Source organism: Dicentrarchus labrax, unplaced genomic scaffold (genome assembly GCF_905237075.1).
Source record: "Dicentrarchus labrax unplaced genomic scaffold, dlabrax2021, whole genome shotgun sequence".
Lineage (NCBI taxonomy): Eukaryota > Metazoa > Chordata > Actinopteri > Moronidae > Dicentrarchus > Dicentrarchus labrax.
The window spans coordinates 34,499,404-34,523,397 of record NW_026136711.1 but is presented as its reverse complement, the minus strand read 5'-3'; the positions used below and the strand labels follow the sequence as shown (position 1 = coordinate 34,523,397).

At 39.2% G+C, this 23,994-nt stretch overlaps 1 protein-coding gene across 9 annotated transcripts in view; it reads left to right on the top strand.

The window, feature by feature from the left end:
- The window catches only part of LOC127371735 (dedicator of cytokinesis protein 3-like), a 195,470-nt gene that overhangs the window by 66,032 nt on the left and 105,444 nt on the right, over positions 1-23,994 (top strand). For all 9 annotated transcript variants that reach the window (XM_051414720.1, XM_051414717.1, XM_051414727.1 and 6 more), the window contains exons 2-3: positions 2,216-2,299; positions 9,506-9,546. In XM_051414720.1, the coding sequence (XP_051270680.1) occupies positions 2,216-2,299; positions 9,506-9,546 (125 nt within the window). The remainder of the gene's footprint in view (positions 1-2,215; positions 2,300-9,505; positions 9,547-23,994) is intronic.

Below are 23,994 nucleotides of genomic sequence, written 5' to 3'. Positions count from 1 at the left end.
TAGTTGGAGGATAATTTGCACCAACAGCTCCCCAATTTCCTTCCAAATCTCATCCTATTTAAAGCACAATATGCTATCTTGCTTAGCAGTGCACAGATTTGTATGTTTATATAATTTATTTTCTTAGAAAAAGTTAAAGAAATGTCCCAAAATTATTGCCCCCTAAAGCGTGCTAAAATATGTAGTTCTTCAAAAGATCAGGCAAAATACTGATAGGAATAATACAACTATTAATAAAGTTATTATTATATAGAAAGAAGGCTGACAAAAGGTTGTCACTGCAACATCATATATCTGGACATTTTTTCAGGCTTCATTTGCTAGAGTTTGCTCTCTGTATGGTAGGATAGAGACATCAGAGTCAGAGACAAAGAGAATACTAATGACATGTTCTAAAAATCACACTTTGATAATACCGGGGATTTGTCTGGATTTGCAAACTATTAGACTGACAGTTGCAATAACAGCCAAACACTATAAATAGAGACAGTGACAAACAGAGAGTGGCATTGATGACAGAAAGAATGACTGTCATGAGGAGTATGACCACATCTTGGTCATAAAGTTGTCTTTGTCTTCAAGGTTGATTCGCCACATACTGAGTGAGAAAGTAACAGCAGAAATAAACTGCTGTGACCTCAGCTGTACGTCTTCAAACACAGAGACTTAATCGAAAAAGCTAGTTAAACAGCCAAAGACAGGACTGATTGAGAGTTTAGATCTTGCCCTTTGTTGTTGCTTGTTCTACGTTCAGAGCAGACTGCTGTCATGGCCCAAGCTCACCTCTTCGAGACTTCTGCTTCGAAAAAAGAACACCATTACGGAAGAGTGAAAAGTGCTGGTTTGCCTTTGGGCGAGAATTGTATCTCTGACTTCCTGCTAACCAATTTACATACATTTTTTATATGTAAAAAGTCTGAAGTTGCTGATGATTATATCCTTACAAATAGTTCAATGGTGTCAGAAGAAATATGCAGGTTAATATTTTGTTGGGACAACTGGGAAGCATTAAAGGGAAACAATCTTCAGAATACTCTTTAAAGAAGCATTGCAGCATTGTGTTTCATATGCATTATTACATCTGCACTCAATATGCCTCCATAACTACAAGTCAAATACAGAGAGACCTCTGATTGTCCTTGTTTCTACCTTTCTTTGCACTGCCCTGCATATGCACTTGCACTCTTTTGTTTTGTTGCATATATTTATATTTTTTTATGTTCAGTTTTTATCCTTTATATTTCCTTTTTCTCTCCCTTATATAATTTTCACATTGCATATCAATACACATATTACTTTTTGAATCGTTTGAATATATGACTTTATTGTGTTAGAAAATACAGTTTTACTCTCAGCACTTTGAATATCGGGCATGAATGAATTCCCAGGTGATGTTTACCTGTTGCATTGACACACTGACCATCTCTGGGATGCCACTGTGGAGATGCTCAGGAAAAAAAATGCATAATTTGCTTCTCTTCACAACGAGGCTTGGGTTGAATTTTTTTTTCCCAGTCACAACGCCATATTTACAGAAACCAGAATCCAAAATCCAGCATTGTTTGTCAGGAAAAGCAAGACAGAAGTGTAAAAGGGTCGGTCATATCATAAATGTTAGGGTGAAATTGTACAGCTTATTTCTGCAAAGAGTGACTTAACAGTGATTGCATCACTAGAAAAAGCTCTGAGGTCTGTTGTTTTCTGGGTGCACTGGTGCAGTCATGAGGATTATTCACATCAACCCTGCCTGGTACAGCAAGCACTGTGGATGTGTTCAGTCAGGCTGTGATGCTAACGTCATGCTGCTGTCACGGGACAGGCAGACAGTGACGGTGGAAGGGATAAAAGCAGATGAGGGCACAGCTTTGGTATTCATGTGGTTTGTGAACTATGCTTACAAGTGAAGTTGCTATTGTTACTACTGTTTATTGAATTTGTTGCATACAAAATCATTGTACACGAGCTACTGAACACAGGGATTCTTGTGCATACATACAACATGTGTGAAAGTGTGGCTACAAAAGAGAGCCTCTTAATGAACTGCTATTGAAAAAAAAGATAGTAATTCATAGATAATAAACAGTTGCTGCCCTACAATTAAGAAATCAGACTCTTTTCTTTCTTTTAGTCGCTATGTTCCCACAAATTTCGGTACAGTGTCTCATTTTTTCATATTTTCACCTTCTCATAGCTTCCTCTCTCTCTTTCTCTACAGTCATCTGCAACTTCCGGGGCTCAGTGACTCAGGGTTTGGCTCTGGAGGTGGGAGAGACGGTTCAGATTCTGGAAAAATGTGAAGGTAAGACTGATGAAAAGGTACACAAGATACTGTGGGGGTGGATGTTTGATACAGCAATAATGTCCTTGCTCATTGTTGCAACTGGAACGTCACTAAAGCAACAACAATCCCTGTAAACATCCTCCAGAGTTAGAGATTACTGTCCTAAAGGTTTTCTTTAAAGACATTTGCAGTCATAAAGAATGAATATCAGAGAAGGGACTTGAGGCTAGACCAGTTGGGAACCACTGGTTACCAGTAGTGCTGTGTACAGTTTTAAAGGTCCAGTATGTAACATTTGGAGGCTTTATGGTTGGCAGATATATTCATGTTTCCATTAGTGTATAATCACCTGCATGTAGGAACTGTTGTGCCTTACCTTAGAATGAGCTGGTAATATCTACAGATGGCTATGAATTGCTTTCTGCATTGTAATATTTTTCTTCCTATGCTTCTAGAAATTAACTACACTAAGACAGGTTAACAAAGCTATAACCTGTCGCCTGACTGTCAGACTTAAGAACCATAAGAACTCTGCTCCTGAGAGCCTGTAATCATATTTTCAAACGACTACAGTGTGAATGTGACTAACATTAATTAATGTCACCAAGGTGTTCTTATGGTACTGATGTAGGTATTCAATGATCTTCCTTGGAACATTCACACTCTTTATTCCCTTCAGAGAGCTGTTTCAAGCAAGCAGGGTTACTTTTCAGTTTGGCTATTGTATTCACTAAAAACATTGTGGGAAAGTGTAGGATTATTCAGGGCTGTCATAGACCTCCATACAAACAAAACACATTTAATTATAAATGCCACCAGATAACCTCACTAAGATGCCTGCTCCCATAAGGCTCTCTTTATCATACTAAATTATCTCTGTATTTATTTTTTACCACCAAAACATTTTTTTCTACCAAGAAATGTAGCAATGTGCCAACAAAAGCAATATATAAAATACTGCTAGCAAACATGGTTGTTAACAATCAGCTCAGTCTCACTCACAACTCATCAAATACTGCTCACTACTCATTTTGAAACCATTTATGACAGGCGCCCACCAGTCGTATTATAAAGAGCCTATATGGGTCTTTATACTGTGGGGGGTATAAATGCTGTATTTTTCAGGAAAGCCCTGATCACATTCACACAATTACACATTCAGCTGCCCAGCACAACCAGTCTGATCTGCTGGCCACTGAGCAGCTCCACTGGAGCAGTTGGGGTCAAGGGCCTTGCTCAAGAGCACCTCAGTAGTGGTAATGAGGGAGGGAGCGCTGCCTTTTACTTTCCTCACCCAGATTTATCCTGCTGATCCAGGAGATTAAAATGATGACCACTGCCCACAGTAATGCTGCTCTGGCTGTGTTGTCACAAATGCAAACAAAGTAAAACACGTACTCATTGCTGCATCCACGGTTCTCTAAAATAATGAGTGCAAAGAGCCTGTAATAGCCCAGTGCGGGCCTGGAAGAGAGCCCAAGTTATTAGCCGATGTTACTCCCATTGTTATTCCTACTTTGACTCTCAGAAATTAGCAACTCAAGCCAGGATGTGGTTGAAGCCAGGAAGTGTTGTCTTTTGCAGATAATGAGTGAGTATGTGCTTCATTAGCCCCAGCTGGGCAGGCCGCTACCATCGATCCAGTGCCAGGGGCTGATTGGGCCTTTCTTTACCCGGGGAGGGACCTGCCCACGAGGAAGAGAGAGGGAGAGAGGGGGAAAAGAGAGAACGACATGGGTTTACTTTGCCTCTCTCTCTTCTGGCCTCCACTTCCCCCTGTGTTGTCATCTCCTACAATCCTCTTCCCTTTCTCTCCCCAGTCATCTTTTTCTTTATCCCCCGTCCTCTTCACTGTATTCTTTTATCCTTCCTTTCCACTTCCGCTCTTTCTCTTCTTCATTTTTCCTCTTATTGTCTGCCTGTATTGACCAGCCTCATATTCAACCCTGAACTAACTCCATGGCATCCAATCAGCCTCTAATTTGCTCTTGTTATGAAATGAAACCCTCCTAGCAAGGGACAAGGGCTATTGTCTGAGCCCTTGTGGCATAGGCTGGCATCACAGCTTTCCCTTTAACACACAGTGATTATCGGGGCAAGCCAGGGCTAACTTTTGTCCAAGATACCCAAGGTAATTTAAAGATTTCCCCAGCTTCTGTCATTATCTGAACATGCAAATGCATTTTTAGAAAATACCCTGCAAGCAATGGTCGGCTAGTAGCGCAGAACAGATATTTATGGGACAATGTTTGTCTGTGTAATTAGTAGTTAAATGTTTTAAATATGTTCTATATTGTATGTTCCAGTCATGCAGAAATGTTATCAGCAATACATTTTATTTCCTTTGTCTTTTTTCTTAACTTTTATATCTCTACACACTCAATGAACATTAGAAAACCACCTAGGAGTGTGTGTATGTGTGTGTGTGTGTGTGTGTGTGTGTGCTTTTGAGTGGATGCGTCATCGTTCAGCTGCTGCAGAAATACTGCAGAGCTTCTATCCATAAGGTACACTGAGTGTTCAAGATGCAAGGAAAATCTTCCCTCAAATTGTCTTTCCCTGCCCTCTCGCACTGTGGCTAGCACTTGTCTGCCTGCACTAATGCCAAATTATTCTCCCCAGACAGAAACTCAATGACTATAATGACAGTGATATGGAGATGGAAGCCAGGCTGCAGGAATGCAATCCCCAAGTTCCATTCTTAAAATATAGAGTGCAGTCATAACACTTGAGAAAGCATTAGACTTCAATTATGGGAGTAGCAGCAATTTAAAGTATGAGATTTTGACTCTTAGTACTGTCAGCATTACTGAAGTGCCCATAGTCTCAGCTCAGAACAGACTCTCATTATTTTGGAGAGGCTTTTCACCTGTAACAAATCTTTATTGCTGCTGTTGTTGATGTCCAGGAGAGAACTCACTGTTGGTAAATAACAGTTAAATATTAAACCACCAGGCTGTCAATAGATAACCTGATATTAGATGTAGATAATATGAGTCATTTTGTAAGAGAATTTCTATGTTTCAACATAGAACTATATTGTTCTTTAATTTAGTTGAGCATAACACAGGAAACAATATTTTCTTTTGCTCTTTTTTCTACTTAAAACACCATGACTCATTCTTCTGCAGTGAGTTCAGACTGATTTTGAATTATGTGTTGCAGATTTAATTTAGGACTTTTCAAAGGAGGCAGTATGGGAGATGCCTATGTCTGGACATGGAACCATTCTTAGGAATAACATAAAAAGACCTGAATATACAGCAATCCTACTATTGCTGCAGTGCAGCAGTTTGCTGTCTGCAGGTGCACATGATGTTTTCATTGTTCCTCTTTTTACACAATTTTAATGAATGTTTTAGAATAACAGAATCAATCAGGATATCACCTGTTCCCTGTACATAGGCTGTTTCCACGACTATTCATTCTAGTATCTGTTTACATGAGGGCCCCTTTCCCCCCCAGTCCTACGCCCGTGGCTCCATGACCATTTAGTTTTTTTATACATACAAAAAACAACAACAGATGCCAAAAGTTTGTACCAACAGTTGTTAGACTTATCTTGCATTCATACAATATTGTTTTTATCATAAGTCTGAGTAGGAAAAGCAGGCTTTACTTGCAGTGGTGCATTAGTGGTAATTTTACTGCAGTTAGTGGGTGATTACATATATAAATGTGCATATTAGTTGTGCGTACCCATGATACTGTACGTAATGAATGTGGCAGTAAAAGAGGGTGCGGCTAACCTAACCAATATATTTTGCAAAGCTTCTGCTTAATTGCAATATATTAGTCGATTGTTTGAGACTGTGTTTACAACTTGACAGTAGCGGTTAGCCACCAGCCAAACACAAAAATAATCAAGTATAACAGTTCTGAAATGAGTGGTTCCCTCTGAACAAAGGGAACCATTGTATTACATTCATTGGGCATATGCTTTTGTCCAAAGCAAGTTACAATAAGTGCATTCAAACCACATGGTAGCAAGAACTGCATATTGTTTTAAACTGGCAAAGTATCCATTTTAAACAAATAACTAAAAGCAAGCTCAGTGCTACAAACAAGAGATTAGAAATGTTTTTTGCAAAGAAATGAGACATAAGTAAGTGCTTGTAAGTGTGTTTGAGATGTAGTCTGAAAAGGTGTTTTTTTTATCCTGCGGTGGAAGAGGGGAAGTGACTCTGCTGTTCTAACTTCAGTGTGGAGCTCCACTACGTCCACAGGGTCTTTCTGAGTGATGGGATGGCTAAATGTCCAGAGGCAGAGTGGCGTAGTGTTCGGGCCAGGATGTGACCATGGCTTGAAAGCAGGACGGAGTCGTTAATCATCCAGGGTCACTCCCAGTGCCGTCCGAGTTGGCACTACCAAGGTGCTGTCAATGGTCATGGACAGGTCTCTGTCAGATGACCCTTTCCTCCGGAGGAACACAAGATCAGTCTTGTACAGTTTGAGCTTTAGGTGGTGCCCTGACATCTACTCCGAGACATTGGCCAGGCAAGCAGCGAGCAGTGATGCGTGTCAGAACCATCAGCTACGCTCTTTATTCCCAAAACCAACCGTTTTATATCCAGAAGAAGCTAAAAGGTAGAAAGACGCAGTGTGGATGCTGATCAAGTATCCTAAGTATTCTATATTTGTTGTTGCTATGACAACTAATAAAGTCACCATGGTGTTACTTATCAATTTCTTTCTTGGCCGGATTTTAATTAATGTTTGCACAGTATATTGATTTTGAACTAATCAATCAATACCCGTCCATTGGCAGTTTTGTATAAACTGAGCATGCTGTGTTCACAGTCAGTGGCTCGGTGGCTCAGCTGCAGTTCACACCTCTTTTGAATCACTGTCATAACCGTAATTACAATGAAATACGCCCTCTTGGGTACTATCACTGCATCAACAAGCAATTCCTTTTTTATGAACTAGCTGGAGGTGTGCTCTGCAGGGATATGAAGCATCATTTAAGACTCGTATTTGACTGATTTGATAGCTTGATGGAAACCTGCATTTATTATATAATGCTGTATTCATAATTACTTTATTCTCAACCTGCATTAACTGAACAAAAGTGGCTCCTTGAGTTCTGCCTCCCACTTCGAGATGATTTACAGTGATTATTATTGTGAATTATTTTGATAACAGTGCAAAATAATTATTCTAATAACCACTTAAGTGAGCTGTTTGGATAAAAGAGGCAAGATTATTACTCTTCCTCAGACAAAGGCTGTATGACAACAGACAAATTAGGCACATACATGCACCTGCGTGCACATTCATGTCCCACACACCTGCTCCTTCATCTCTGCTTACACAAAAATAAAATAATCATATACACACTCACACATACAAATGAATGTTTTTATCTCTGTCTTTCTGTCCTCTTTTGTGCTTCTCTCATCTCTCACAGATGCAGTAAACTCAGTCAGCTACAGAAACACACATGTCCTCATTTCAACCCTTACAAATAGTCCTAGACACTGCTGGTCCAGCCTCAGTCTGATTTCCATATAGATGAGAGGCTAGGGAGTAAACACAGCCATCTTAACGAGGGTGATAAATTAATCTTGATTGGTTATTAATTAACTGGCCAATTAAGCCTCCATCTCCATATTCATATCAGATTATGTAGAACTGCTGAGAAGTGGATGTCATGATTTTTCAAGAAGATAAGATGAGAGTTAATATCCTGATGCAGTGTTAGTACTTGTATTTGTTGAACAGTTTTTTAAATGTTTTTTCAGAAATGGGTAATGATTAGTACTCAAAGTTATCACTGTTTCACGATGTCACTTCCTTTTTACAGTCTCTCAGGAGATATCTAAACATTTTATTTACAGAACTATCTTAAAATGTGTTTGTTAGAGCACACAATGGACATTGTTTTGATGCAGATAACGTCAGAATCAACTCTGATAAAATATAATAAATTGACTTTCTAGCCGTGTTCCCCCTGTTATAGTCTAAGAAGGTCAAAGTAATAATATGCATCATTTTGATATAAATAAATGTCTCTTTTGCTTCACTCTGTCACTGACAGTGGTCATCCAAGCCTTACGTCTCCAAGAGCCAGAGACACAATCTTTTTTATTTCCACTTGGACTGAGATAAATGATGTCTCCACAGTCTGAGAGGATGTCTGGGTGCGTCCCTGTACATATGTAGTCCCTCGATACACGTCATTTCCAGCTGTCAAGGTTTTTACTTCAAGTCAAGTCAACTTTCATGACAGCCTTCTACTCTGCAGAGGCCTCTAATGAATGTCCGTCCATGTGGAAAGAACTGTTGTGCTCTCTGAGAGCTGCACAGTTGCCCACACACACACACACACACACACACACACACACACACACACACACACAGACACACACACACACACACACACACTTACAAAGTGGCTTTATACTACAGGTCACACAAGGTTAAGGGCAGTGTGTACCCCGGCTCCCTGTATGTCACTGATCTGGTTCTGACTCTGGACTAGCAGTGACAGATGACTTTTAAGTTATCTCAGATGTCTGTCACAAATAAATGTCCCTAAAACGTAAAAAGACCCTCCTCACTACTCCAGAACTGAGGATAATCACATTTTTACGATTTCCTCAGTATTAAAGTAATCCAGTGACAGTTGTCTGTATGTCCATGAGTCACTGGAAACATGAACTGCTGATAGCTAATTCAGCATACTTTTATAGATGTCAAAATGCAAACATAAGCCTAAAATAATGGGGCTGTAGTTATGAAACAGTCTAAATGGAAAACGGATGGCTTTGTATGACCTATATTAACAAACAAGACCATCAGAGAGTAGATATATAGTATATAGTATTCCTAATGCCTTGCACCGGGTCGGATTCCCCTTGAAATCAATGAGACGAGACGGTGGAAACACTACTGCACAGGGGCCACCAGAACTTAACACAACATGAAAGTTGCTGCTTTAATCATCAATCATCAATCAGAGACTTTACTTTATAGTTTAGTATTGCTGACCATTTTCCAATGCATGGTGGAATATCAGGTATTAAATGTTTTCTTCTTGCTTTGCATTGGTTTATATTCACTGGTACCTTCATTTTAATAGTTTCTCTCCATGCAAACAAAGATCATTGTAAATGTTCAAGCCTTCCATATTCAGTCAAAACTGCTGATTCATTCATTTTCATCTATTCACTGAATCTGTGTTTGCTCGTCTTAGTCACTCATATTTTTGTTTTCTTTCAGGATGGTACAGAGGATTCTCAACAAGGAAGCCAAATGTCAAGGTAAGAGAGAGTGACAGGATTCTTCTCTTCAACTTTCTTCTCTTAGACTGTTTGACTAATAACATTTTCTTTTCCCTTAAACTTCAGCTGTTGATTTCCCCATTCCGTCTATTCCTTTCCACATCCCCGATTCTCTTTCTTCCCGTCTTTCTCTGTTGTGGTGATGTTAAGAAATGGGTTATTTATATAGCCAACATCTCTGACTGCATTTTTAATGTGAAGGAGACTTATGTAAATACATTGCACTCTTTCTCTCTCTCTCTCTCCTCGTGCTTTCTGCCTGACTAGTTTCTACTTTGCTTTTCTCTTCATCTACTCTCATCTATCTCTCATTTTCCGGCAGAATTTAAACTTCACACAGTGGCAGACGATGGTAGAAATAGTTTTAGTGAGATTCTTTTGAATTTATGCTATAAAAGAGTGTATAATGATGTTATGTTCATGACTTGTAGCTGCAGTTATGGCATTGTGACTTAAAAGTCACATATTTACTTTAACTCAAATAATGATGCTAAACCTAACAAAGTAGGTTCACAATGTTTAACCACATGTTAAAAATAAGTCTCATACGGACACAAAAGGTTACCTTTGTTGTTCTGTATGACCTGGCCTGACAACACGGTGTCTGAATTTAACGAATCGAATCATATACGTGTTGTATATGTATATGAACTGTAGTATTTAAGCTTATATTTAATGGTAATATCAATAGCAGAAGGCCGGCTGATTCACAGAAGTAACAAAAGTAATATGGTCTGTTTTTTATGGAACCCAGCACAGGATCACATGGTCTGATCTTTTTAAATGAAAAACCGCCTGTAGGAGTTTGTATCTTGTTTAGATGTTCAGTACATCACAGTAACTAACAATGTGACATTATGATAACTGCATAGAGCTGTGTTTGTTGCCCTGTAGCTCAGTTGATGATATCACATAGTTGTCGGATGAAACCCAAATACCTTGTAAAAAGTCTTTCAAGAATGAAACAAAAAATACCAATTTCTACTAAAACCCTGACACATATTATTGGAACTGAACATAATGGTTGTGAAACAATCTCAATACATATGTCCCCTTTTAAAGATGAAAAACAAGTACTTACATCTGACCCAACAGCAACTACAGCACTTGTCGTGACCAGACTCTGCAAAGCATAAAGCATTTTATTGGAGCAAACAGTATTTCAAGGCCACGACAACATAATGTAGAGGGAATTGAAGGCAGTAGTATACTTCTACATAAACGCTTGTCAGATAGTCCAGGTGCCAGGTGAGAAGAGCCTGGATCAGAACCTACGCTACCCTCAGGGTGAGGAACGGACGTATCCTTCTGATGTTGTAGAGGATGAATCTGCGGGAGTGTGTTGTCCCAGCAGTGTTGACAGCAAAGGACAGATGGTCATCCTGTGTCACGTCCAGGTTGCTTCCTGTCTGGTCCAGGGACACCACAGAGCTCTCAGTGGTAATGGAGAGTTAATGGAAGGGAGATGCCTTCCCTGGAAGGAAGAGCAGCTCGGTCTTGTCGAGGGTGTGCTTCAGGTGGTGCCACTAAGACATGTTTTAAATGACCATCGCATCTCACCTGTCTCGTGATGGACGGCTTTCCGCTCCCTCTTCATGTGTGACCGTGCAGAACAGCTATAAACACTTTTCCTTGTGACATGGTTAGCTACCAGTAGTTCATTTTGATTATACTTGTGTTTTCAGAGTAACATGCAGCTATTACAAACTATGTCTCATACTCAGAAAAAACAACTTTATTGGAAACTTTTATAAAATTCAATCAGCACCTCCTGCTGCTTTTCTAAGTCTCATATTCAAAGCTGCCTGGTTGATGCTTTTACTCAAATTGCCTCACAGTTCTGCCAGTGTAGAGAATATTGCAAAGTAATCTCACTGGGAAATGAACCCCCAGACACTCCATGTCCACAGGTTGCATATTATTATCATATATACAGTAAGATCTATAGTAGCTTTCCTGTATAGCAGATTGGTAATTCATCCTGTCAACTGCACATTCATAAGTAGGGGCCAAATGTAAAGAGTATTTGTCAAAACTTTTTTCATGTACACTTAATATTTTGTGCTGTTTTAGAAACAAAGACAAACCCAGAAGTTAACTTATCAGAGTGTGTGTGACTTTAAATACTGCAGTGGGTTTTAGGTATTATGTCTGATGAATGCAGTGCAGTGTGATTAGGTAATCAGCAGTCTAACAGATTTTATTGGAGCAGTCTTCCTGACCCTGTGTTGGATATGACTCACACTAACAGCCTTATATCCATCTTTCTTTTTTAAAACACCATGTCTGGATCACAAGCTAACAGGCTTCTGGGTTTTTACTCTTAAAAAAAAAAATCTCTTTTGTTGTTTTGTCCCATTCTCCTCTATGCACCAACCTTCTATTTTATTTTACTTTGCTCCATCCTGCTCTGGTCGTCCGTAAGAGGCTTTACTGTCTAGCTTTACTATATCTAGACAGCAGTGTTTCCTCTGGATGGTGTGGTTCCCTGCTGGGGGTTCTGTACCGTAGACAGGAGAGGCATTAACATAAGAGAGATCATCTGCTCGGGTTTTGTATTTATTCTTAGAAATGGGCAGACAGAGAAGGTGAGAGGGGATAAAATGAAACAGAAACACCGTTGGTTTGCCTCGGAGCTGGTTCTGAATGAGTTTATTATCAATGTCAACACACAACAAACCAAAAACATGTGGAACCTGTATCATATCAGCCCTTTTATGTCCTGTGGTTACCGACTGCTACTACAGTGAGAGGTGAACAGTGCTGTGTGTTCCTGCTTACATCCCACCTGCTGTTCCTCCTACAGCTCATTCTAACAATCTCATGTGTTTCATCAACAAGGAAGTGCTCCAACTTGGTTATCTTGAATTGTTGTTTTCTATCAGTGTGATCTTCTTTGCCAATGTAATTTTGCTTGTCTAGCAAAAACTGTGATTCCCATAAGGACACCAATTGAAATTCCAGTTTAATAACATATGTACAATATTGCTACTTGGGCTGGTTGTGTGATACTACTACCTGCTATATGAACACACTGCACTGTATTTTCATGAAAAACAGTAGCTGTAAGGACTCAGTGCAGCTGTTAGAACTACTGAATTAAGTTTAATATGGCATTCTTAAGTTGTTTTAATTGTCGATGCTAAACACAGTTTTTATTTTAAGTCAGACAGACTGCTACCTAAATTAAATGTAGTACCTTAAATACAATAGGGGTGTAAGAAAATATAAAAAAAACATTCTGTCACAGTATTATGTTTTGTGATATTGTATTGATCCTCAAAAACACAAGTTTTGTATTTAAACCCCCAACCGCTCGACAGCAAAATGTTGTAAACTTAAACTGAGAGCTATGATGGTGGACGTTACAGGGTCTGTGATAAATACAAACAATATCCCACTGTTCTGCATAAATGGTGATGTGTTCCTTGTAGTTTTCCTTCAGTATACTGCAATATATTGAATCGTAGCCCCTGTATTTCAACGTATATTGTATTGCCAGATTCTTTCCAATAAACAGCTCTAAAATAAAACCGCACAATATTTTAAAGATGGTACCAATTTGCGTAATTTATGTAGCATGTGAAAACATTTCTCAGACAGGATGTAAGTTGTTTCACCTTAAATAAGAGTTAAATGTCAAACACAGAATACGTTTTTTTTTAAACTGCTTTAATCTCAGATATTGTAGGTACACAGAAAGGGTTAAGGTTGACTCAGTGAAAAAGCTAGCTTGCAAGTGAAAATCAGATCTTACAGAGAGCTTCCAAGGCTGCACCTCCAGAGAAAACCTTGACTTATATTGGACTAACATAACAGCTTGGATGTGGGCGGCGCACTGCCATTCATTTCTGTAGGTTACAGCAAGGGCAATAGGATGCAGCACAGCAGGGATAATAGGAAAGAAAAAGTTGATGCTCAGGTTTCTTCATGCAAATCAAATATCAGGAAGCTTGAAAGAACTGCGGTAGAGAGCACTGTTCAACAAAAAGAGTTCACTTACACTGGTATTAAGAATTCACCCCACCTGCATATACAACATCTCTTTCACTTTTCTCTTTCACTTCTGTTACAACAGTCACTAAAGCACAAAAGAGCAAGACAGAAGCAAACCGCCATGTCAAGGATTTAAAACCGTGATCTTTTAGATCTCTATTCACATTAGTACTCAGGTTTTGATAGCTCAAAGACATCAACATCTTATTGTTCTACACTTTTTCTTTCAGAAGTGGAGTGACAGTAGCCTGGGAACCAGACGGATCTGCGAGCTCATGTTTTATTTGGTCTGGCAGATGTGACTGGTCCCCCTCCCATTCAGATAGATTTCCACCAGTCCTGGATCTGACAACCATTTATTTCATATAGGGCGGGTTTTATACGATGACTCTCGCTGAACTTTTTCTGTTTAATCTGCTATTGCGTCAGTACTAATCGAAAAAAGAACAAACAACTGCAGTTAAAGCTTTTTGTACCGTACTAATAACTTGATTTGGTAAGTTTAATTGGCTAGGCTACATACGTTTGGTTGGCTGTAGGTCTATCCAGTTGCATCCTGAGGCATTTTGTAGACTGTACTCCTTATCAACTTAAAGGTAGAAAATCCACAGAAAAGTGCTGTTGAAGAACAGCTGTGAAAGGTTTGATTTGAGACACCTGTTGCATATTTCAGACATGGTCAGTTACACAGTCATTATTGCAATGAAATCTCAGTTATGTTAGGTAAACGTTAAACTGAAACAGTTACTTCATGAGTGACAGAGACAGAGATCTGTGTAAAACAGAGATTTAACAATATGTTCTTGAAAATGTTTTTACAATGTAAGGGCTCTTCTGTCGGCCCATCTAATTATGCCCCCTTGCATGATACAGTATGCATTTATGTCTTTGCATGCCTTGTCGTGTTGTGTGTTTGTGAGTGTAAGTGTGAATGTGCGCTGTCTCTTCCTCTGCCTATCTCCCAGCAGCGAGGCATCAGCCCAATCCTGTTAGTTCCACCCTAATCACCTGGTTTCTCTACAATAGGCTCGCTGGTCGAAACGAATCGCTATGTCTCCCTGAGGAAATGCCTTCTGCTCTGACTCGTCTCTAATCCAGCAGCACTGTAGAGAAGTTCACACTTTGAGGTTCATCAGCGTTCAGATTACCCGGACCATCAGGGCCTCAGAGAGGGCTTGCAGTCAGTTGAAGCAGTGTTTCATACAGCTCCGATCAGAGTTGTTTGAACTGTGAGAGAGTTATAGAAATCCTAAGTGACCATATTAAAACCCAGTTTCAACAAAAACTGAAAATGATAGGCTTCATAAAGAGAGGACTCATGGCAGGGTTGTTCTATTGGAGTGCATTGAATTATAATAGTATATTGGATTATAATAATGCATTAGTTCATACAGGTGTAAAAAAAGAAAGAAAAAGAAACCATGAAATACCACCATTCTGCCACAAGAAAAACCTGCATCAGTGTGTCTGTGGTTAGTTAAATTGCAAGAGCATCATTACCAACTGCATCTCAGTATGGTACGGCAACTGCTCCATCTCAGACCGGAAAGCCCTGGAGGGTGGAGAAAACTGCAGAACAACCTCACCGGTTCTCCACGCTCCACCATTGGGGCTGTCCATCGCAAGCAATGCAAGATCACAAGATCAGGCGGGAATCCATCTTTCTGGATTCAAGCCAGTGGCCAAACTATGTGGTACTGGACCAGTCAGCGTCCTTTGAGGGAGTACTGGCAGCTACAGCTTGAGCTACAGCTGTGATTTAATGCTAGGTGTCTGTGAGAAGGCTGCTGTTGAAGAGGCTACCCTAGAAGCTGCTAGCATCCCTTATATCAGAACTGGAGAGTATTTTTACATTGAAAGAACAGTAAAGAACGGCGCTGAAGGCTTTTCTCGATGGAAATATGTTTGTGCTCTTCTACCGACTGGCCTCAGTAATGATTCATGATGTTTTTGGTTTTGTTTTACAAACCATCTGGCTGGGGAAGAGCTCTCTGTTCCAGAACCAGCAGGCTCAGGGTCTGCTTCTTCTCTTCAGCTGTCACCTAGCTGAACTCTGCACTCTTGCTTGCTGTTAAATGCTAACATAAGAATGTATTGTTTTACTGGGTGTGTCAAGGTTTTTCATTTGTATAAACTTAACTGACTAATCCAGTTATATGAATCTGTGATCTATCAAATCTTTTAAGTTAACTGTGATATTTTGCCCACTGCACTCAATAAATGAGTGTCTATGACTCCTTGTGGAATATCCTCCAATGGCATACAACTTGTGCCTGAATAACACTGCTGCAATGTAGAGTAACACTACTTTAAAGTAAAGACCCTTGACTGACATTTCTCATCAGTTTCACTAAACTGGTAAAGTTCAGCTAACAAAGGCCTTTAGAGATGTTTGGTGTCCCTCCGCCCCGACCTTTAAATGTAATGCATTCTAAAGAGAATCAGAATAAAAGCAGCAGCAGGGCTGGCTGCCCAGATGGTGAAAAATCCCTGAAGACACTGTGTGTGAGGTGTGTGTGTGTGTGTGTGTGTGTGTGTGTGTGTGTGTGTGTGTGTGTGTGTGATTGTGTATGACTTTATGCGTGTGCAGTACACTGTTGGCCTTTAGGGATATATTAACTTGTGAGTTTTATTACAATAGTAGTTAGTTGGGGTATGAGTTTAATATTCATGAACACTTAATAATATTTCAACTAGTTTTTAATCTAAAGCATCTTTTTAGATCAGAGAAACAATTTTAAGAAGTAAAAAGTCTGTCGTCTTTTTGTGTGTGTGGTCTGTCATAGGCTACCTTCTCGGACACATTTCAGACTAAAGACCAGTTAAATGTGACAACTTGTCCAATTAGGGGTAAAAATTGTGACGCCAATTTGGAAAAATCCAATTTTTTGAGATTTTTGGGACAGTGGTTAAGGCTAGGGTTAGGCAATTAGTGGTTAGGGTTAGCAGAAGTCTATATAATGTGCAGGAAAGTGACATAAGTAAACATGTGGTGTGTGTGTGTGTGTGTGTGTGTGTGTGTGTGTCTGTATTGACACCTGGCTCAGAGAAGTCAGCAGACAGGTGTGTGTTCACTTTGGAAGAGTAGAACAGCATTCACCTCACACAAAAACATATCGTCCTTCACTGCCCTGCTGTGGGAGGTACATCAGTGACAGCAGAGAGGCAATGATACACACACAGACACACACCTACACACACACACACACACACACACACACACACACACACACACACACACACACACACACACACACACACACACACACACACACACACACACACACACACACACACACCCTCACTGAACAAAAAGTGACTGTAGTCTTTCTTTCCCATTGACATCCAATCTAAATGCCATGTGTGAATGTGTGTGTGCTTGGCTCAGTTCAGTGGAAGCGACTGCCCGTACAGTCACCTTCCAGGAGAGATTAGACCAATCAGGGTAGAGTGTCACAAACGAACAAACACACACACACACACACACACACACACACACACACACACACACACACAGTCAGTGGGGCCTGAGGGACTGTGCTTTGCTGTGCATTACTCACGGTCCTCAGTCCTTTTAAACATGGATCAGCACAGTTTGGCTCACTGCTCTTATATTCTGCCTTCTGCTGCTCTCTGCAAAAAACAACTCTGATATCAACATCAACTGTACACACTGTACACACACATTATATAAAATAAATACAGGCCATCACTTGTCGCTTCACAAAAAAAGATTTGACATCAAGATATTGAGTATGATCTTAAAGCTTTAAACTACGTGGTATCTTTATCGCTCTGCCTGCTAATAATCACAACTAATCATTTATGAAGTAAAAACGTTCAGAATCTAAATTCATGTCCATTAAAGTACAGAAACATCCTGTTGATGAGCTTCCATGGTTTCTCAGCACATTAAAGGGGGACACCAGTCTGTCAGACATAATATAAACATTTTAAATAAAAGGTATGCAAATATGGTGTTACACTTTTGAAGAGGTTTGAGCTCTGCTTCATATGTCAGCTGCTTATATGCTCAGCTCTCAAAACAGACATCAAAGTTTCAGTCAAACTGTTTTGAAATAAAAAAAATCTTTCATTCATTCTGCAGAAAATTAATTCTCAGAATGAGAAAATGTTTCCCTTTTTACAGTGAATCTGTTTATAGCTTGTGTGAGATAATCATATCATTATAAAAGGAGAGGCTAAGAGATGATCTGAATGACTTTAAATTAACTTAGGTTCACGTTTTTTATTTACAGGTGAATAAGAGGCACTAATGTGCAGTTATTCTTAAGAATGTCTTTGATTACAATGTTGTCAAACCCATGAAAATGCACAAACATTTATTAGAAGAGAAATAAAATCGAGGATTGACAGTGTATCCAATTTTATTATACAGTGTCCTAATAATTACTTAAAGCCACTGGAAACCCAAATCCACAATAGACTTCTAAATATGTCATTTCTTTCAGGTCTTTTACATAATAGTAAGCATCTAAAAAGTATTCTAAAAATCCCCAAAAATGTGTTAGCTTTCCTGATATTGGGTTTGAATTGAGCGTGGTTTTGTTCAGACATATATTACTTACCAATAAAATAACCATGTCAGTTGTCCCACCCAAACAGTTCCACCTCCATGCTCCGGCTCTATGAGTCTGAGTCTGAGTCCTAGCTTGTGAATATGTGGGCTAAATAGTTTCGCTTGATCTTGTAAATATTTAAATAGTTCTTACATAAAAATAGAACTTTTTGGATGCCTAATGAGACACTCAACTTTGATATCATTTATGTATTTTTACTAATTCAAGTCACATTTCCAAAAGCTTTAAAACATTTATTTACAGTAGTCCCCTTTTAATGTATTTTATTCTATTTTTTTGACATCTCAGAATATAAATACCACGTCAACCACTACAACAATTACATATTCATCGAAAATGTCAAGGATAATACCAAAAGTCACAACTCAGACGTCTATCTATTCTGCAACAACACTCTGACACCAAATTACTGCACAGAAACCTCCCTGCAGGGCTGTTTTGGAGAGCTGTGGTGCAGTTTGTTCTGAGCAAGAATCTAATCTGACCCAAGTCACCCAACAATAAGGCAACAACAAAACAACCTCAAAAAATTACGAGTATAGGGATTGAAAATGTCGACATCACAGAGCCAATTGGCTGAGCACAACAAAATGATTTATCATCAACACAACACAACACAAGGTTGTAAAATGAAATGAAAGTTGTATGTCCTTCATGCTACACACATAGAAAAAGATAACTAATTATTTCTTACATTGGCTGGAAGTATGTTTAGTATTGGAATAGGAAAGTTTCTTGTAGTATATCTGGTTGAAACAAGAGTCAGTTTAGATTGGAGGTTGAAGAAAAGTTTACAGACAGTTTGGTGTTGGATGATCTCTTTTTATATGCAGCATGGATTTAATACAGCTTTGGTAAATTTGTAAAATAAAACTGAAATCCAGACAAGGCTCACTGACTTTCTCACTGAAGCCGCTGTCCTGTCTTTCATGTTGCTTCACTCTCACCTTCTACACTGTATTGAGCTTGCAGCAGGTGTGAGTTTGTCTGTTTGTTTGTGTGTGTTGTGACCTTTGCCCTCACCATGTAACTTTTTGCTCCTGAAAATCCTCTTGTATCACAGGTCTGACATAAGAAAGTAAAAAAGATGAAGGGAGAGATAGAAAAGGAAATATATTTGAGTGTGTGGGTTGGTGTCTGTCTTTGGTGGGTTTTATCACTCTGGGATGTGGAGCTCCTCACCGCTGCCACAAACAGTAGGTATAAAAAGCGTCTGCAGGGAACAGTGTGTAGAGATACATATAAAGTGCTCCAACACTGTCTGGATCTTTGAGCTGCCAGTAAGTGTGTGTTTGTGTTGTATGATATTTCGAAAGGGGCAGAGGATCTATTCCAACTCAGACTTCTCTAGACTTCAGACATCTACTATATGGAAATTTAAGACACAGATGCTGTGGTCTATAAAACACTTTCACACCAAATAACTGCACAGAAACTCGCCTACAGGACTGTTTTGGAGAGCTGTGGTGCAGTTTGTTCTGAGCAAGAATCTAATATGACTCAACAATAAGACAACATCAAAACACCCACAACATTTTATGATTTCGTGGCTCTGTTTGATTGGAAATGTCAAGATCACAGAGCCAACAGTCTCTCGGAAAGCTGAGCACAACAAAATAATTTGAGGGTCTGGAATGAGGGATGCTATTTCCATATGTTCTCGTATCTCGAATCTCAAATTAAGATGACAGCTGATTATACGGCCCTGTCTCCTAGTTTTAAGGAAAATGCTGACCAAATTATGTTTCCTCAACGTGATATGGGAATATGGTTAATTAATATACCTGGCCAGTCACAAAAATGTTGATAGTGAACGTATTAGTAAATTGTTGATAATTGATGTAAATTGTTACTGACAATGTATTTCACTGTCTGCTCCCATAAGATTTTATCAAAGTGCTTTGGTTGCAGGAGTCTGGACTGTCCATCCACCCCAACCACCTCCCTGCGACTCTGCCACTCTTACATAAATGTAGTTTCAAAAAACTTTGTCTCTGAACCAAATCCATCCATTTGATAATATACAAACAAATACTATAAACCCAAGTAGAAGAGATTCTTCATCCTTGAAGTACATAGCACTATTAAAGCAGAACATAAATCCCACATTTGAGCAGCTTTATCACTCACTCACTCACTCACTCACTCCTGTCAGGCTATTGGAGCTTTGGAAACTTTGGTTTTTATTTGCCATGACTTTATAATCTCTGTTGCAGCAAAACGATACGTTAAACAAGCCCTGCAGAAACTTCTGTAGATTACACTGTGCTAACAAAACACAGGACTGACTAACTTGAAAAGACACACTGACTTAAAGACACTCACCAACCCAGCAACATTACTGCTTGCACTTTTTAAAATGTGATTTCCAGAAAAACTATTTTGTCTCATCCGTGCCAATACGGTAATAACATCAGATACAATCACTAGCTAACAGCTAGCATGCTTCCTAATTAACATGACAAATAGCACGTTGTAGTGATGGAAAAGGTTCATAAGTTCAATGACCGTACTGGCTGAAGCTGAATGAGTCGTTGTGTAACAGATTTCTCTGGTTTCCAGTCTGAGTGAACATCAGAGAGGTGATAACTGCCAGGGTACTAACATTTATTGTTGATTGATTACATTAGAGTGAGAGATAATAGATAAAGAGAGAGAAATAAGATATAACTTTATTTGTCCAGAAGGGATTGTTGTGCAGCTGTTGCAATACAAAGTAGGAAATAAATTTATAGAGTGTAAATATAAAATATTATTAAACAGAATAAACCAATAAACATATCAGTAAAGTCAGTACTGACATGATGGATAACAAGTGGAACAGTGGAAGTAAACATCTTCATGACTGGCATTTAGGGAGACATTTCCGTCAACACTGTAACGAACGGTGTTTAAACCAGCAGGAAAGATGCAGGTACAAAACACAGTGTGTGTGTGTGTGTGTGTGTGTGTGTGTGTGTGTGTGTGTGTGTGTGTGTGTGTGTGTGCGTGTGTGTGTGTGTGTCTTTTGGACTTTGCTGTCAGTTCATATAACCATGAAGTATAACTAGATGTGAACAGTCTTCCAAAAATATCAGCCAGGAGCAGCAGTTTGAATTTTAACAGGTCAGGCTGCAATGTGAAAACTGCCTCGCATAAAGAGTCAGAGACAGAGAAAGAGATGAAAACTGAAAAAGAAGACAGAATATGCATTCATTAATTATGGCTCTTCTTGCCTTGCCTTTTCTTGCTAATAAGACAATCTCATTGCAGTGGAAATGTCTCCCTCTCAGACTATTTAGAAAGATGCTCATTGTTGAAGAATCAAACAACAACAAAGGAGGAAGTTGTGCAGTTCTGCCGTTGTGATGTAATCACTGTTATTTTATCATCCCAGCCGAGTCAGAATCACTGCGTGAAATTATAGACCACATCCATTATGATGCTGTATGGAGCTGTATGTCGGAATTACACAACCCTTTTTCTCGCTTGCAACAAGGACAATGGACGGAGCAGAATACAACAAAAGAGCTCTGAAAAGAGTAGAAGAGAAGAGAATAGATGGGAAGGTTAAGGTTAGAAGATAAATTCCTTGAGGACAGTAGAAGGACGACACAGAAGAAGAAAGCGAGGTAACAGGGGAGACAGGAGAGTGAAAGCACAGCTGCTTGTGACAGAACTGAGTGGAACACAATGAATGACAGTTTATCACACGCTCATCAGCAGGTGTGATAAGAATTGAACAAAAGAGTGTAATTATTGTACAGCAGTAAATCGGGGCCAGGAGAGCAGTGACGCGGAAACGAAAGAGACAGAATCTACGATGTGAGTGTAATCAGCGGTGTGGCAGTGCCTGGAGAAGTGGGTTCACTCTTAATTTATGCCCCACATTTTATTTTAAAGCAGCCCAATCAGCAAAGGATAAACGCTCTGTGTTATCAGCGGTAAGACTACTCTTGCATATTTAGCTCACCCAAAAATAGGCCAATAGTTTTTACATGTTGTATCTTAACTTCTACTTCTGGACTTCAGGCAATAAGGATCATTATGAAATAAAACTCAGAAAAATCAATACTGGCCGACAGATGGGATTGACACCTACATATTTATGCATTTTGGGACAACTGTGTCATGGCTTCGCCATTCTAGGAAAAAAAAAGTTGGTTGCAGAACACTACTAAATGATGTGCATCAGAGAATGCAGAAGTAGGTTTACCCAATGCTGACTGAGACGTGGGGTATACTCTGTATACCTGTGTATACCCTGCACTACACCACTGATTGTAATAATAAAAACCAAGGAGAGTTCTTTAAATGTTGCAAATAAGATTTTGACAGATATTAAAAATGTATTGGATTAATGAAATTACTTACATACACTGTTCAGTCTCCCTTTTAAATGGGTTTTTGGTAAAAGTTTGTACCGATCATGCTGTAACAATTCCAAAACGAAACCCACGTGGAACCAGTACCGATTTTTCTTCCTATCGTTCATACTTTTTTTGCCAGTATGGATGTGAAATAGGTCTTAAATCGCATTCATAATGTAACAATATATTGTGAGACAGTTAAGTTGCGATACAAAGTACAAATGATTCAAATCGGTGATATGAAAAGTAAATTGTGACTCTTTTTAAACCGCAGAGGGCACTATACACTTTTGACTTTGGCTTGTTTGACATCCTACGTAACTCGCATCAGAAGCTGTATCTGCAAGGCGCCTAGACATGGCGACCGCAGATGAAGACTTTAAAGCTGAGGATGCACCATCCTGTTTAGAATCTGAGGTGTGGCAGAGAATGAAAAAGGTAAGAAGATAAGACAAGACGAATAGTAAGAGATATGAGGCCGTTTTCTGGAGTTGACAGGGTTATATTTTTAGTTTCACTTTTACAAAGAAAAGTAAATATGCATTGTTCACAGTTTATACCCTACCTAAGAAATAAGGATTCTGGAGCGCATGGTAGCTCACCTGGTTGAGCGAATGCCCTATATAGACCTTACCGCAGTGTCCCAAAATCTTCACGTCCTATCGAAGGCATAAAAAGCCCCAAAAATATATCTTAAAAAAAGAAATATATAAGGAGTCTTTAATTTGATTAAGATTTTTTTCTGGGAAACTTTTCTTCAATCTCATTTTGTCAAATCATATTGGGAATTGAATTGTATTGAATCGTGAGTTGAGTGTATTGTTACATCCCTAATTCATAATGGTCTTAAAAAGGTCTTAGTTGAAGTCAAGACTAAGTTAAAACCTTAAATTATAAAACAAGTTTTGAAACTTGCCGAAACCCTGTGTGAGGAGAATAGATGATACAGAGGAGAAGAGAACAGAGTGATATTTCTGTCCTTCCTCACATGTGTCTTAATAAGTGATGAGCCAGGAGATTATTCTCACCCACTGATGCCAGAGGTCATGTTGAGATGAGTGTGAATGAGATAAAAATGGTGAAACAAACACATTAAGCACAATGTTTTCAACCACGACTTTTAAACTTTTGTGCAGTTTATGATAACTGTGTGCTCTACTGAGATTGATATGAACTCATAAGTGCTTTAAACTCAATACGGTGATATTTAAAGTGTTTTTTAATATGATATGGCCTCTACCATGACTAAGTGGTCACCGCCCACTCTTTATAAGTAGGGATCAGCGAGGAATCTCTCTCCCTTCGTGCTGTACCATAACTTTGTGTTCCTTTCACAGCCGATGCCCTGCTACTGAACTAAAGCAGTGTTTTTAATACCTCAGCTCTACGTCTCCCTTTTAGGATTATTTGCAAAGCTTTCCAGTGCGTCCTGTATGTAGAGACTTAAGCATTTGAGTTCATTTCGAGCATCATGGGTTATT